This window comes from Cyclopterus lumpus, chromosome 21 (genome assembly GCF_009769545.1).
Source record: "Cyclopterus lumpus isolate fCycLum1 chromosome 21, fCycLum1.pri, whole genome shotgun sequence".
NCBI classification, from domain to species: domain Eukaryota; kingdom Metazoa; phylum Chordata; class Actinopteri; order Perciformes; family Cyclopteridae; genus Cyclopterus; species Cyclopterus lumpus.
Window position 1 is genome coordinate 15,828,500 of NC_046986.1, and position 17,049 is coordinate 15,845,548.

General features: G+C 40.7%; 1 protein-coding gene across 2 annotated transcripts in view; it reads left to right on the top strand.

The window, feature by feature from the left end:
• Positions 1 to 2,840: 2,840 nt before the first annotated feature.
• Positions 2,841 to 17,049, top strand: part of stxbp5l (syntaxin binding protein 5-like) — a 107,602-nt gene continuing 93,393 nt past the window's right edge. For both annotated transcript variants that reach the window (XM_034561830.1, XM_034561831.1), the window contains exon 1: positions 2,841 to 3,008. In XM_034561830.1, the coding sequence (XP_034417721.1) occupies positions 2,841 to 3,008 (168 nt within the window). The remainder of the gene's footprint in view (positions 3,009 to 17,049) is intronic.

Here is a 17,049-nt window from a genome sequence, read left to right on the forward strand (position 1 = left end):
TGTCCAATGCAGCACTATTTTAAAGGGTTTGGAAGACATACAAAAGTAACCAATGATAACAGGAAGAAGTGCAGAGACTCAACATTTGAAAGGACCTTAAATTCAGTATGCTTCTTGGGTAGTGCATGTTACATCTGCAGAGTGCGGTTTTGCCAGCTCTCTGGACAGCATTAGTGACAAATACCACAAAGTCTTTTTATCTCAGATTGGAGAATGCGGTTTATATGTCATTTTCGTTTGTATTGCAGCCTGCAGGCACTGGCTCTGATGGTAAATCTTTGTTTTGTAGATTCAGGGACGTTCTGACATCTCAGAAAATTTAAGAAATTGTAAAAAAAAAAAAACTTATGCCTTTTACAACATCCATGTTTGTTTAGGTTTGATTTATTGACCACATATCGTGCACCAATCTTGGCTACCAAAAACATGCAGTGAAATGCTGGAGGATCGAACTTTCATTGTGATGGAGCACCTATCAAGCTTAAAGTCATCTGGGTAATCTTCATTATGCTCAGAAATTAATAGAAACCAATGGCTGCCTGGAAGTAAAGAAAGCAAACCAAACACTTACGGTAGGCTTTGCAAAATGGTTTGTGGTCATGTAAAGTATATTTGCTTGGTGGTTATTGGACTTAAAATGCAAAACCATGTTTTGGTCCATTACGATTTAAGGTTTAGTTTGTTTTCACTGTACATCACAGGGATGAGCAACTAATGCTCTTAGTTGTCCCCTTTTTTAACATAATGAAAACATTATAAAAAACAAATGACATGGTGGAGGGGGGGGGGGGGGGGGGGGGGTTATTAGTCTTACAGCCTGAAGAAAGAAGCTGCCCTGAAGTCTGGCGGTATGACAGCTGATACTTTTGTAACGCTTGCCAGTTGGCAGCTGAGTGCTTACTTTGCAGGCACCTTTTGTCACCAATATCACTGATACTCGGTTAATGGGTACCAGTGATATTCTGGCCAATTATAATCACCCGCTGGAGAACCCTCCTGTCCTGATCCGAGCCCTTCCCATACCAGTATGTTTCCAGTCAGGATGCTGTATTGCTCCTTTTGTACAGAGCTTTGCCCTCTTAAGTTTCCTTAAGAAATACAGCCGTTTATGAGCTGTATCACCAGGATAGAGATTTGTGATGTCCATGTCAGGTTGTTTGTGATACTGATCCCAGGAACTTAAAACTGTTCGCCTTGTCCACCTCGATACCCTTGAGACCTCTTGAGAGTTTGTGTCTTCACCTCTGTGGTTTTACTGACTTTGAGCAGTAGGTTGTTCTCTGAGCACCACTCCGCTCAGAGTCTATAAGTGTAAGTATTTAGTAAGTAGCTGGAGTTGAGGTCAATACAATCTGTGGGGACCTATGGGACCTCTGCCCTAATCTAACCTAAATATCTAAGTGCACTTTTAACTAACGTGGATTAAAGGAAGTTCATTGAATTTTAGCACCTAAAACGAGCAGTTTATATTATTGATGTCTGTTTGTTTGAAAAAAACGAAACAGCATACATAGCCTCTTGTTTTTTTAATTAAAGATATAGCACTGATTTTTGCTGGTTATTAGCTAACTCCACAGATCCTGTTGATGGAGACTACCGAGGAAACTGGCACGAAATTCACAGCTGCAAATGGAGGCAGTTAACAAATACTACAACATTGCAACCATCCACAACAACCACAACAGGATGCAACATCTCCTCTCAGACCACTCATAACTGTGTTTTTTTTATATACATCGTTCCATAAAGGTATATGGGAGGATCATGTATTGTATTCTTGGTGAACTCTTCCATCAGTGTCGTTTCCCAGGTTTCCTTCGTCATACTGTATCTTTGATTTCAAGCTTTTTGTAGGGGGGGGGGGGCTGAGAGAGAGGGGGCGGGGCTGGCTGGTCATGGTTTTTCAGCACCGCGGACAGCTCCCGTCTCCTGTCTATGAACTGCAGAGAAGCGTCGATGAAGCACAGCTGGATGGATAGAAGAAGAAAAATCGACTCAAATCCATTCATAGATTAACCTCCAGTTCACAACGTCAGCGCACAGAGTCTTCTTTTTGTCTCTTGTTCTTGTTCTTGTTCTTGTTCTTGTTCTTGTTCTTGTTCTTGTTCTTGTTCTTCTTCTTCTTCTTCTTCTTCTTCTTCTCCCTGGTGGTTGAGTTGTATCGTTTTTTCGGCTTGACTGTGGAGTCCATCTGCGTTTAACTGCATTGCCTCTGCGTCTTCGGTCTGTTTTCCCTCCTTCTCTTACTCCTTCTCTTACTGGTTACTGGCAACCACAACGCTGTAAAAGTGCTTTTTGGAGGAGGGTTGGGCGGGGGGCGGAGGGCGGAGGGGGCGGGGGAGGAGTTCTTTTGATCTGTCCACTTCTGTCTGATCCGTCTAAACGTCGCTGCTCGGCTCCCTGGTTATGTTGAGCTGCGGGACTTCTCTCCAAGCCCCGGGAGTGGACGGTACTTTAGGATGCAGAGGGAAGATGAAGTTGGTTAGTTTCAGCTCAGTCGGTGCATGCTCAGATATGAGATAGGCGACCTGCATCTGCAACGTTTGGCAGTGATCCTCAGATCAGAGTGGCTCAGGCGAATTGATTTTTGTAGATTTTCTCTGCCAGAGAACAAGATGAGGTGCCTCTATGACTTTTTAAATTGCACGTAAGAGAGAGAAACCGAGTGGGTCTTCTTCCTGCTGCTGCTGCTGCTGCAGGGAGCGACGTTTTCTTTCTTCAGCTGACCCAAACGAGTGAGGGTTTTGCATCAGAGAGGAGAGACCGTGAACTCTGGGGAAAAAATAAAACAGAGCGGTCTTCTTCCTCCCCGTGCCTTGTATACAGAAGCGCGGTAGAAAATGAAGAAGTTTCGGAAGGTATTGGACGGCTTGACCACCTCCTCCCCGGGTGGGACTATCGGATCCCCATCGTGCGGCAGCGCGGCCGGGACTCCCACATCGGCGGCAACTCCCAAGGAAATCGACGTCCAGGAGACGCTGGTGTCGGAAAACTTTCAGCTGTGTAAGGTGGGTGTAAAGAAAGCGTTGTCTGTTTTAGGCCACCAAACCCCCGACTAGGGACTGAGGTCCACAGGTAGTAGTAAACTAAAACCAACCACCTTGGATTCTGGCTTCCCGAAATTCTGATTCACATGTGTGATGCTTGTGAACACAATTACGTCTGGTGCCAATGTGGACATTAATGAAGTGGAGAGCGACCGTAAAAGTTGGATCTGGAATGAGTTCATCTGCTGCCAGATTTGGTGGCCTGCTGCTCTCTGTTTTTGTTGACAGTTCAGCACCACGGGCAGCTCCTCGTATCCCATTTGACCAGATAAAAGCTGGGTCTTCTTAGCTTTAGTGGCTTCTTGTTTGAGCAAGTGTGTGCAGTTGTAGCTGCCACCAGTATGTGCCGTATAGCAGGAGTGCATGCGCTGCAGTAGCCTACACACATGTGATATAAACAAACCGAAGGCAGTCGAATAGTTGCATCAGCAAGCAGGCATCGAATGGTGTAGGAGCGATGACATAACTGGTGTCCCTCCCTTGCATAAAAAAAAGTGCACAGCATGTCAGCGGAGGGACCCTGCAGTAGATGTCCTAGCTGATGTGCTTTTCACCGAGGAGGGAGAATGAAGGAGCGATGGTTGGTGGTGTTGGTGGGGGGAGGAGGATGGGGCGGGGGTATTTATAGCAGTCTCTGCCGCCCATTGCAGCCCTTTTTCTGGATGAATTTTAGAGCTGACTGCCGTGATTATTCCTCACCCTTAAAGAAACAGGGTGCATTTTGGATACATACAACTGTGAATAATTCATTGAGAACCTAGGAGAAACTGGGTTGTTTACGAAGCAATATTATTATTGGGCAGACTGACACTAGTGGAGGGAGGGGAGTTCTTTTTTCTTTTTTTTCATGGAGCTTGTGGAAGAGGAGGAGGAGGGAGGTTGATTCACAAGCTGAAAGGGGATGCTGCAGAGCACCCTTGGCAGGCAGACACGCAGACAGGGAGTGCTTGAAAAGAACAGCATGATTCCCTGGTCCAATGCAGGAAGCTGCTCCTCCTTCAGTGAGTGGCTTAATACATGATTGTTTTTTAAAGACACTGAGTTAACAGAGACCCATGGAAAAAACATCAGTGTTTGCCCCTACAAATATGCCCTCCATTACAACATTTCTTCTCAGGGTTTTAATTTGAGTCTGTGCAGCAGGTGCAGGTTGTCTGTATTTGTGTGTGTGTGTGTGTGTGTGTGTGTGTGTGTGTGTGTGTGTGTGTGTGTGTGTGTGTGTGTGTGTTTGAAAGTGAGTGAGAGAAAGGCACAGAGGGAGAGGGAGGGAAGAGGCTGTGCAGCTGCACCTGTGATGTCTGTCAATTTATGTTGCTGGTGCAAACAGGGTTCAAGGTGGGACAAAGAGATATGTGTTATTTGTATTATTTGCCTTTGTATTGACACATTTTAGCCACAATGTCCATCACATTATCTATTATCCTTTGCTAAAAATATATGTTTGGGAACTTAATCTCTGTAACTAACTTGTGCTTGACAATAACGCTCACCTTAGGTGTAGCTTTAAAAACATGCAAAAAAATGGAACACTGTCTTAAAGTAAAAATGGAATAAAATCAGTATTTTGATGGATGTGCAGAAAGAAGTCAGCCTTGTTATGGTCTCTCTCACCATCTACTTCTGCTTTCTGATGTTATGCCAAGCAAAATGGGGGATGTAGACATGCACACATGTCTTAAGAACCATCTAATGTCTCCTGTGACTTTTCCCTCATTCATTAAGGAATGAAATAGGTCTATACCATACGCATTAGAAACTGGTTGGGTCCCAGTCATGTTTAAAGGAAATATATGGCAATGTAGAGGTGTTGGCCAGGCCCTAATCTGATGAATAGTCAACAATTATTATTATTAATATTATTATTATTTCATATGAACACAGATGAGACAAATACAATGCAATCACCTACATTTTCCATTTCCACGTATTGTCCCAACTATTTCTAGATTGCATCTTCACTTTCTAACAGGGGTATAAATCTGTAAGCTGGTGCAGTGTGTGTGGGAGGCTTTGGCATCTTGGCTAACTTCTCAAAGTTAGTCATGACTCCTGTCCTCACTGTGCCGTGTGGGAAGATGCAACAACTCATTTTGTTTGGATTCTACAGCATTTTGATGTGCTTATAGTGAATATTGTTGTAGCACACAGTAGCAGAGGGTTCATAGAAATCTCACAAAGGGAAGGAGTAAAGAAGCGAAATGGGAGGCACTCAGGTGGCTGAAGGTCTCTTTGAAAGTATTGATTCATTTCAGTTTACAGCAAAATTAATTTATTTTGTGTGAGAGAGAAAGTGGTAGAAACAGACTGAAATGAAAAGGAGAGAAACTGAACTGAATTGCACTGTGTATGTTTCTGTGTCTGAAACTTGTGACTAAACACTAGCTTTCTCACCAACCCTATTATTTCTGTCTAGATTAATATCAATTTGTGTGAAAACTAAGAAAAGGTATTATTGTAGTCGCTGTTCCCCATATCAGTGTCGATATGTTTTTATGTAATTGAGCTAAAGAGGACAGAAGAAAGCAAGGAGGCTAAATGATGGTTGAGGCCAAGCACATTCTATGTATTTCCTGGTTTGCATTTCCCAGCTTTCAGGTTCATGGAATATAGGCAGCCCGTTATGGTTAGGTTTCATTGACAACCAACTTGCCAAAAAACTGTAAATTGCCCTAACTCAAAAATAGTCTAGCAAAACTTCAGAGTTGCCACAAGATTGTGAACTATCTTGAGTTTCTGTGTATGCAATTTCCGTATGTAAAACTTGCAGACCCAAAAGGGCACAGTATATGCTTAAACAACATGTCTGGATATGAAAACCTACAGTATGCAGAAGGTATGTAGGTGAAAATACTCTGACAGTGAGGGAGGTCAGAGTGTGTGACCAGACAGGAAGGACACACCTGTGGAACTAAAGGCTCAGAACAAAAGTTTCATGCACAAAGTTGTCTCTATCTGCTATTTTGGGTTGTCTTACTGAGAATGAAAGAGCCACACATTTCCCCAATGGAGTTGATGGAGCCCAAAACAGAGCTCATCTTTAGTGAATATTAGGATTACATTAATCAGGTGGACATAGACACACCTCTAAATAAATGCTTCTGCTGTATGTATCTGCTTGATGTTTTAGGCAACGTTTTGCTCAGAAGCTTACTATATAAACTTGAAACAATGAAGTCAATGTTGTGCTCACAGGTTGTTCTTGCTGCCCCTGAGTGGCCAACATAAAACAAATCTAAAATAGTGTGCGCTACAAAAAACATCCAATAACAAAATATAAAAGAGCCACCACGCAATCACCTCCATGACACAGTGTCAACAACATATTTAAAATATAAGTTTAGCAAACGTAGTAAGGCTATTGCTCTAAATTATGAAAACAGCCTGTATATCTGAAAAAAGAAGCTCTTCACAGTTGGAAAACCACTTGACTGCTTAACGCTGATCATTTCCAGCGTCTGTCATAGTGTCATTTGCATTCTGGGAAGTCTTAACCTAATTTTACTTAATTTATTTAGTATGAGCCTTACTTTCTTTTCACCCCATCACCTCTCTAAAGTGGAGTAACGACTATAGAATTTTCATCAATGAAAAGTGCTGGTTTCCATATAATTAAGTTCTAGTTCTAGCTGTGAAAAACATGGTTCTAACCTTCTGAAGAGAAATGTTGGAGTATACTCTTAGTCACAGATGAATGTAAGCAGATGTGAACAAATATGATTTGTAAATGTTGCCTTAGGCTGACAGAGGGGCACGTACTTAAATGCATCTTTGGTTTGTGACTTATATTGATGCAGAAGTAGTACAAACTATGCCAGCATCCTTCAACAATCTACTGTATGACTGGATTGTTTTAGCCTTGTGATCAGACACTTCACTTGTAAAACTGTAACATGCCCACTCTAAACCTTGCACAAGTATGGAAGTTAAAAAAGCTCTTTACCCACTTGTTTCTGCATAGAAAAAACATTTTTAAATACAAAGTCAAAGGCAACGGAATATATAGTGCATGAGTGTTACAGTATTTTAGGAGAAAAATGCTCTTTAGTGTCGAAGCCAAACACTTTGTACGCTCACACATCCACAGAGAACTCTTCCCTTTGCTTTCCCATTATTATTATTTTAACATTATTGCCATGAACATAGGATCCCTTGTCAAAAAAACATTAAATGTTTTACTGGCGTCTCAATTTTCTGTAGCTGGATCTCATGTCTAAACTCCGTTTGTTTGTGATTATCATTATTATTATATACATCAAGTATATTTAGATCTGTTGTAGCTTGTTAGAAAGAATGCACTACTGAGACAGCTTGACCCCATTCAAATGTCTAATCTCCTTTAATAAAGGATTTATCTCAAAAGGGGATTCTTGATTACCCATTCCACTTGAACACTCACACTTCAAATGAGGAAATAAGGATAATAGGATAATCAGAATGATTTAGAACAATGAATTGAAATGCTTTGTGCCACATTTTGTAGCCCTTCAGGAACACAAATGGACATTTTAGGACTAGAAGGCCTGACCGACTCTGACTCTGTTTCTGATTCTGAAACGAGAGGGTGAAGCAGAGTACAATCAAATGAAGAATAAAACATTTGTAGGCAACCAAAATGTTACAATTAACTTTCATGAACTGAAAAAACACTCTGAAAGGGTCGACGTTCTAAGACTACTAGAAGGAATGCAAGTACAAGGCATTTTATATGTCCGATGATAAACCTGATCAGATTGTGTCCATTTATTTTACAATGTTGGCTTGTTGGATAGTTTGTCTTGTTGTAATGGCATCTATGTTGTACACAAGTTAATGTATTTGGTTGTATGAGGAACTAATTGGCTATGTACATGAGGAGGTATTTCCACCAACACCTTCAGCACTCCTTACAGTACTGTATTCAGTATATTGATCCTGGAGACTTGTTATTCACTGTGCTGATAATTCACACATTTGCTCTTCAGTATCAAACAATGGTTGTAAGTAAATGCTGAAATCATCAGCAGTATGTTAAACCATTAGCACAATGGTTTTACCATTTTAACCAATAGCACAATGGTTTTAGCGTTTTTCAGTTGTTCAGTTGTTCAGTTGGTCCAGAGTAAATATTTCGCTGAAGAATACATTATTTTGTCAACCTCATGGTTTAAGCCCAGAGGTTAGGGGTTTTCCATCCTCCCATCTCTTTCCTGACTATATGATAGGACTTGTAAAGATTACATAGCCTCACTCCCTCAAAAGCGACCCCACGAGCTCTCATGGGTGTGATGACTCAGTGGGTTTGACTTCCAGCTAGTCTCACATTACCATGTGTCAACACCATGTCAGAATCCACCATGTGGGATCAATTAAGGGGGAGTTAATTTCAGGCTGACAAGAGAAAATGCTGAAAAAGTAATAGGAGTGGAAAGATGTTCAGTAAACTGAACATCTTTCATACACAAGTGAGACAGAGGAAAAAGTGGGTTCCAAGAAGGCCAGTGTGTGTCTATTTGTGTGTGTGTTGAGTATGCAATATCCATTTTATTTTTGTTTGTGCTTGAGAATCCATCTGCCCGACTCACTATTTTATACTTTTCTATTTTGCAAACTTGTGGCTGTGTGGCATGAGTAAAAATCGTTATGAAAGTGAAATCTTGGTTATTGACGTGTTTAAAAGAGCAGCAGTAGAGCCAGCTGAGACAGAATCTGTATGCTGTGATGGTGCTGTAAAAACATCAGAAACATGACACAGAAACAGGGTAAATGTTCTGTCTGCGACATTGTGTGTTTAAGAAAGAGCCATCTTGGCTTTGTGTGGGCTTTCCAACTGCTTTGTCCATTCTGTCATGGGTGACAGCAGACTGCCTGCCTCACCTCATGTTGTGCAAATATAATGGAGTGAACTTTTCAAACAGCCCTTCATTCCACGCAATTGGATATCATCTAACTCTCAAGAAGTCTATTTTCCTTTTGCACAATTAATCACTTACTGCCGTAATTGCTCTTTTGTGTGACACGCAACCATCATGGCCCAACCCTTTTCTGTAAGGCCCCATTCACAAGGGAATCAGTGTTTGTTTTTCATATCATCATTGCTTGTGTTTCAGTGGCTGCATCAATGTTCTGTGGAGAAAGGAGGTTGTTGAAGTTAGTCATCTAAAATCCACTGTTTTATGATCCGTCAGTGACCCACAACATAGATGTTATGACGAATCATAAAATGCAACAAATGCTTAAAATTCCAGATATGTTATGCAAATAGTCTCCCTTAGTAAAACACACCATCTTCTGTTCCTGCATCCTTTAACTTGTCCATCATGTGGCTACTTGCAGAGAAACATCTATTTCAGAACTTTATTACGGAAAACAGTTGGAACTGCAGTGCTGCAAAGCTTTAACCCAACATACAGTTTCTCCCCTGCCTCTCTGAGTGGTTAGAGGATTCTCTGCTCTTAAGTGCTACTCTCAAGCACTTGACAAACCTCATCTACTTGATGTCTCTCTGCAAGTATCTAAAAGGTATATGCAGAACCCTTAGTTGAGGGTGTTGTTGTCGTTGTCGTTCTATAATAGAAACACGATTCGTTACAGAATTATAGGTTCTTCTCTTTTTTTTTATTCTGGTGAAAAGTGCAGACAACATTCCTGACAACAGTGTAGTGAAAGAAAGAGACTCAGGGAAGAATGCATCTGATGAAACTACTAGTGTGCAAGCTAATCACTCAAGCTAACCACACATTACAATCTAAAACATAAAAAAAATGTACTGGCACCTATTCAAACCATACAGTAAAAACATCTAATATTAGGAAACTCTTGTCTCTCGACCTTTTGTTTAAAACAAAATCAGCCATGCAAGAATGTGGGTTCTTCACGGTGCTCATGAGTTACTGTGACATGTTAAACATTACAATGTCGTGGGCAGGAACACATGACCATTTTGTCTATCAAGCCTAAGGCATGTTGCGTATGCCATGTCTGATTCGCTGATATGCCTGCTGTTGTGGTTAAGAGACCACACGTACAGTACATCCGCACATGGCTGGTTTCTGACCCCACATCTGCATGAAAGCACGACATGCAGCCCCAGCGTACAATCACAACAATCACCTCTTCCACACCCTCCAAACAGAGAACAGTGCTTGGCACTTGTGTAATATAAATGATGTCTACTTGGCTATTAGGCCCACGCTTTCATCTGAAGAGACACATGCTTAACATTCAGTACATTTGACCCTTGAAGGGTTTGTGTTCAACACTGCCAGATAAAAAAAAAATTACCAGACCGTATGGTGCACCTACCTGTGCAGTATTTTCATATGTGTGGTTATGTAATTGTACATAATCATCCCGTTACAGTATTTCGATGCGATATATAAATGCACAAAAGCTGCACATACATAAACACATACATACGGGTGTCTCTGCCCCACTCCCCCTGGCCACACACATAACACTGTGTAGTCTGCAACTGTCATTCAAATGAGCTCTCTACAGTCAGCAGGGAGGGAGGCTCATTCATTCATTTTCGTACTTCAAAGCCCTCACACTGCATTCTCACCCTGTGTACATTCATGTGCTGTTCTGTGTGTGCAGCAAGCGCATGGAGGAAGTGCTGAAAAGACCTGCATCAACCTCAGTGATGAATGGAAGTCCTCTGTTTGCGCATTCTGCCATGTCAGTTCTCGGTGCTCTTCAAACTATTTAGTGGGCAAACAGGTCATTCTTTTACTTCCTGCGCCTGAGAAAAAGCTTTAAAACTTCTATAATCAATATTTTCATGTCAGATGATTATGGCTTTCACTCATATAATGAACCAACAGATAATTATCACCTGACACTGTTGGTCCACCCATCCCATTTCCGTTCACAGCTTTCATCGGTGTTGTTTTCAGCAGCAATTTTCCGCAAAAAAAGCCACTGTACATTATCTGCCCAGCATCAAACCGAATAAGTTTGTGAATTGTTTTTGATCATAGCGGAGAACCATATATTTCCTTCAGGTGATAGAGAAGACAGAGCTAACAGGACAGACGATATCGGAGATCACCAGAAACACAACGCCATGCAATTGTTGCTCCTCGTCTCTCAGATGTGTGAACAGGCAATTATTTTCTAATGATGTATAATCAACTAATTGAAGTAATAATGTCAGTATAAACATTAAAAAATGTGTTAATCCAGGTTTAAATAAATATGAATCTACTTTTTAGTCCACGTCGCCATGCAGATCTCCCAGTAGCTGTTTTGGTGATTTATTTTTAATTCATTAATAAATAAATAAACGGGCTGTCCATGTCAAAATGCTTAAATCTGGTTCAAAGCATGCAACTTGATATCTAAATTGGGTATGACAGCTGTTTTAACTTCAAGTTGGCAGGTTCCATGATAAAACAGCTTAAAAAGACTATTGTTATTTTCATATCTGTGTCCGAGCCTTGTCCTCTGACTACTGGGGTCCCTCAGGGCTCAGTCCTGGGTCCTCTTCTCTTCTCTCTGTACACCAACTCTCTCGGCTCTGTCATTCGCTCTCCCTGACTGCCAACATTACCGCAATAACACGCTCCTGTAAGTACATGCTGTACAACATCAGGAGAATACGACCTCTTCTCACTCAGAAGGCGGCACAGGTCCTGGTCCAGGCTCTGGTCATCTCACGGCTAGACTATTGCAACTCCCTCCTGGCAGGTCTACCTGCTAATGCCATTCGACCTCTACAGCTCATCCAGAATGCAGCTGCTCGACTGGTCTTCAACCGACCGAAATTTACCCACACTACTCCGCTCCTCCGCGACCTTCACTGGTTACCGGTGGCCGCCCGCATCCGCTTCAAAACATTGGTACTTGCGTACAGTGCTGAGAACAGATCGGGTCCGGTCTACATCCAGGACATGGTCAAACCGTACACCCCAGCTCGTTCACTTCGCTCGGCTTCTGCCAATCGGCTTGTAGCTCCTTCACTTCGAGCTAAACACTCAACAAAGTCACGACTGTTTGCTGTGCTGGCTCCTCATTGGTGGAACGAGCTCCCCATTGACATCAGGACAGCAGAAAGTCTCTACATCTTCCGTCGCAAACTAAAAACACATATTTTTCGACTGTACCTTGAATAGGGAAGGTAGAGCCGTAGTAGTACTTTAGTAGCACATAAATGTCTCTTACTGATAGCACTTTGTAGTTTAGCACTTTAGTAGCACTTAAATGGCACGTACGGATAGTATTCTGTAGTTTAACGTTATTGAAGAAATTGTACTTGCTTGATTCTTGTTGTTCTGAGTTTGGACTCATGGTTTAATGCACTTATTGTAAGTCGCTTTGGATAAAAGCGTCAGCTAAATGACATGTAATGTAATGTAATATTATAAATTCTGTGGTAAATTTGCAAAAAATAAGAAAATTGCCCTTCACCCTGAAGTAGACTATCCAAAGAACAAAGGACAGCAAATTGGTTAGAAAATACATGCAAGAGTGTATCTGATAATAAATGAACAGTATCCTGCTGTGTTGTGTAACTACTGTGTAACTCGTTTCGCACATTCAGAAACCCCTGATCTCCACTTCCACTCCTCCCCCAAACGTCTTCCTTTTTACCCACGTTCTGGTTTGCCTCTTCTTTTTTTTTGGGCTGCTCCTGACAAGATCAAAGGAATTTTAAAGCAACCTCAAAATATCTTTCTTCAGTGAGGGAAGCCTCGTGCATCTTTATTTGTTTGATGGGCGCTCCGACTTTGTAACGTCTCTATACATTGGAGTGTGTGTGACGGGAATACTCTGCACCATGTCTCTCATCCTGATGTTTAGCCTGAGAGGACAGGTGCTATAACATCTGGGCACAAGCACAATTTGTATGCACACAGGCAATACTAATCACAAACAAAGGCAGTTTAATACATGTATTGTAATATAATATTATACATGCAGTTCATGTATAATATTATCTTACAATACATTAATTAAGATAAAAGGTGTGTTTAACCTAACCTGAACCCGAGTACAGGAGGAGGACACAAGCTTAGCTACATGCTCTTTACTTGGTCCCCAGTTAAGAGGGCCATTTATTTCATATATGTGTCTAATTTTGTATGCAATAATACTGTTTGTGTATTTCTATTTAATTAAACTTTAATGAGATTCTGTAATTCCCATGTTTGTTGGCTACTTGTGAATTTGTGAAAACTTGTGAAAACAACAACATTGAAGCACAGCAACATATGTTCCAAGTAAAATATTGAATTGCTTATTGAAAGCCGTGTACAACACCATGTGGGTGTTGGCTTATTTAACACCTGTTCGAACATCACTTACTGGGATATAGCCAGAAGTGCAAAGTGCTTCAACCAACAGAGGACAGTTTTCTACTCTTTGTTATTCATAGTGAATTGCCCTTGTGGATTTACATACAGTATTGTCATGGCAACGCTGAAAGATTCCCATTTGATTACCGGTCACATGTGGGCTGTATGCTATTCATCTAGACTAATCTGTTGTGGCAGATATAGGTCTAAACTCCAGCTCAATATTGACATCAATTCAATCTTGTCAATTCAATCTTGTCCATTTCTCCAGGTTTGTTTTCCATCATATTGTAGTTTTAAAATAGAAAACAGAATTATTCTGGATTGCTAAACATTGCTTTTACAAATATTTTTCACATATGTTTATATTGAGATTAAATTGGGATTCTTCAATAAAAATATGTGATCTTGGATCAAGGATAAAAAAGTGAGATGAATGTAATTAATTTAGGCCATGAATTTTACGTGAATTATATAGATTATTTCTTGTGATCACACAAAAAGTGTTTGCTACATCAACAGAATAGCATTTGGTTTTTGTGGTCAGGGATTTGAGAAAGCATCTTCTTGTGATTATTAAACAAAAATGCACACCATGCTGGCATGGTAATCATCTGCCATACACACCTAACCTTTTGGGAGGATTTCAAATGGGTTAAGATGTTAGACATCTTGCTAGATTGTGCTAAAAATACAGAGTTAACTGTTTATGAAGCGAGGCATAATATCTCTTATTCCAAAACCAACCCAAGGTTTTCTATATATTGCTAATTGGCAACCTATATAGCCTTGTGTAATTCTGATTAAAAATGACAGGTTTTATGAATGGTTTTAAACATTTTAAATTAACCAGAATTATTTAGTGATTGATTATTTCTATTCATTGTAAAGCCATCTGAGGTGTGATTTTGGGCTATACAAAATAAATTGAATTGAGTTGAATTGAATCTTGTTTTTCGACACTGTTGAACACTCCTTTATTTTGGAGGCTTTACCATATTTGGGGTGCCTTTAAAATCTATCCACTTGCATCTGGCCTCCAAATAAACGTGAATTTATGAGTGGATGAGATTCTGGTAACCATTCAGTGGTTGATGAAAAGGTTAAAAAGAAAGAATCTCTCAAAATATTTTACCAACAGTTGAAAAGTCCAAATCAAATGTTCAACCTTACCTTACTGTTTTGAGTTGGGTTTTACTTGCTTAAGTGGAAGGTCAATTGGTGTATCCAGCTTCATCTGCATATGTTTTGAGTATGTATAGAGGAAAACTATTTATAGTGAGATAGGTGTTTAAGAATTGGCTGACACATTGTATAGTTCATAATCCCTTTTGTGTTTGACCAAGGCTATTGTTTTCCTGTCATTTTAACTCAGGTAAACTACAGGTTAAACTTGTATTGTCACTAACCCATCGTCATTGTTCTTAATATTAGCAGGAATGTTGGACTGAATTTATTAGATTTCTTTGTCTCAGATAAAGATAAAGAAATTCATATTAAATCTTCACATAGATACTATCCGTGCAATGAATCAAGACTTTGAACAAGAATTTTAGACTCAATGTTTCCCCATTTATGTTCCTTCTGCACAAATAAGTTTGAGTCTCTTTCTCATTCATTTTAAGCCTGCACTCATTCCAGCAAGATTTTGACTCAAATCTCCTGATTGATGGAGGAGACTCATAAGGTATCGATCCATATTACATAAAGCATTATATAATTTTTTAATGTAGAGTCGAACCACAATGAAGCTGAAAACTTCTGTGCGTGTGCGCGCGCAGGGGGGTATTACGGCTCGCGCGTGAACCCATCCGAAAACGCCAAGAGAGCCCAGAAGGAGATGCACGCATATAAAGGCCCATGTCGCTAATTATCTGACCACTGTTTCTTATATTTGGTGCCATCGAGGGAGCAGAAAGTGTTTCTCAACACCTTCACTCACATATGTGGTCTGAATAGTAAAATTAGCTAAATGTCTGTTAGAAGCTGAGAGCTAGCTAGTGTCAAAGTTAGCTTAAAAACTAAAAGTGTGCCCTACAAGAAGCCGTTTGAAGTCGAGCAGCTAGCGTTAGTTACGTTAAGGACCGACGAGCTGCAAGGAATTTAAACTCCAAAGGTTAGTGACCATAACGTCACAGGAAGCTTGCTTTCTGATGTGTGGGGGGTTTCAGCCAATATACAACCTGCTGAAGCTAATGTTAGCTTAACGTTACCAAAGACATATTAAAAGCAGCACTTTGAACAGTTCAACACACCTGCTGTTGATTATAACAACAAAAACTAATGTTACGTTTTGGATATTAACTAAATGCCCACTGTCCCTCCGACTACCTCACTGTAATTGACACCTTTGTCTTTTCTTGATTAGGGCAAGTGAGTTTAGTGTGGCTGTGAGCTTGTTGTACTTTCTTCAATATTTTCCAAGCAACAACATTTAACTTGCAGCTAAGACCATGGCCTCCCATTAGGTAAGGTTACATGTATCTCCGTTTCCATTTCCTGCCACAAACATGCTGCTCTCACTATGCATTATTCACCACAGGCAGTGCTCCCTGCTTTAAACTGCACATCACAAGGGGCCCTCTTTATCCATACCTACATTTATTCATGCCTTTGTCTTGTGATTTTGTTGTTGTGTAGAAATGTGTCCAATGTGTCCAAGAACCATCAAGGTCAAGCTGCAAAGTCTGATGAGTGCATTACTCCTGTTTTGCAACCCAACAGCATCTACTGAGGTCCTGCGGTGTGGTACCGAGGGGACGGTGCAGCATCTGAAGAGCTATGTAGATGCAGTGTTAGGATAAGGAAAATGACATGCTTATTTTTGTTGCACTGGTCAAGTACAGACACGGCTCTTGGAAAGCATGTCAAACAGACTACAACCAAGTTGTGTTGACTGTAGCTCCTCGCAATTACTGCTAATTAGTTCTAGCTAATATAATGGTACACAGACCACGTTAGTCTTTTTCTTTATTTTTTGGCAAAAGCAATGATTAGCGCTGCCTGAAGATGTGAAGTCTGGCCTAACATATATTAGTCTTTGCTAATAAGGAAGCACAAGAAAGATAGAATATTTAAAAAAGCTATTATTTTTCACATTCATAAACTCACACTGAAATTGCACACGCTGAGAGCTGGTACTCAATACCATATGGAAACAGTAAATGTGAATTATTCCATGATGATGAATAAGCTGCATCACAAGCATTAGTAAGTATTAGCTTTTTTACCCTAAATGTTGTTGACAATTACTCTAATCCCATCAAATTCTAATATATTTTAATGTGTTGATCCGAACTTGGATATATTGCTGCTCAATGCACAATTTGCAGGCAGTGGGAGACATGTTTGCTGGTTGCTATTTATAGAACTAGGGGTCTAGACCAGCTCTGCAACTGAACACTGTGGAGAGTGAGAGAGGATGGTGGGTGGCAAAAGGAGGCATTAGTCTGTGGTGGGTGGGGGTGTATGTGTGGGGTTATCTGATTAAACACCAGACGTGTGTGCCCTGCATACAGGCTGTGTATGTGTGGAGTAGGGAGAACAACACAAAAAGAGAGAGAGAGAGAGAGAGAGTTGATGTAATGCAGCCTCTGGCAGCCATAACGCAGGACCTTAGCTACAGGTCAACAGTTGCTGCGCGGCTGACCCGTTTGTAAATGTAGGCTACATCTTTGCTACTTCAACAGTGTTATTACACATTTAGTAATTCCTTTGGGTTTATTTCC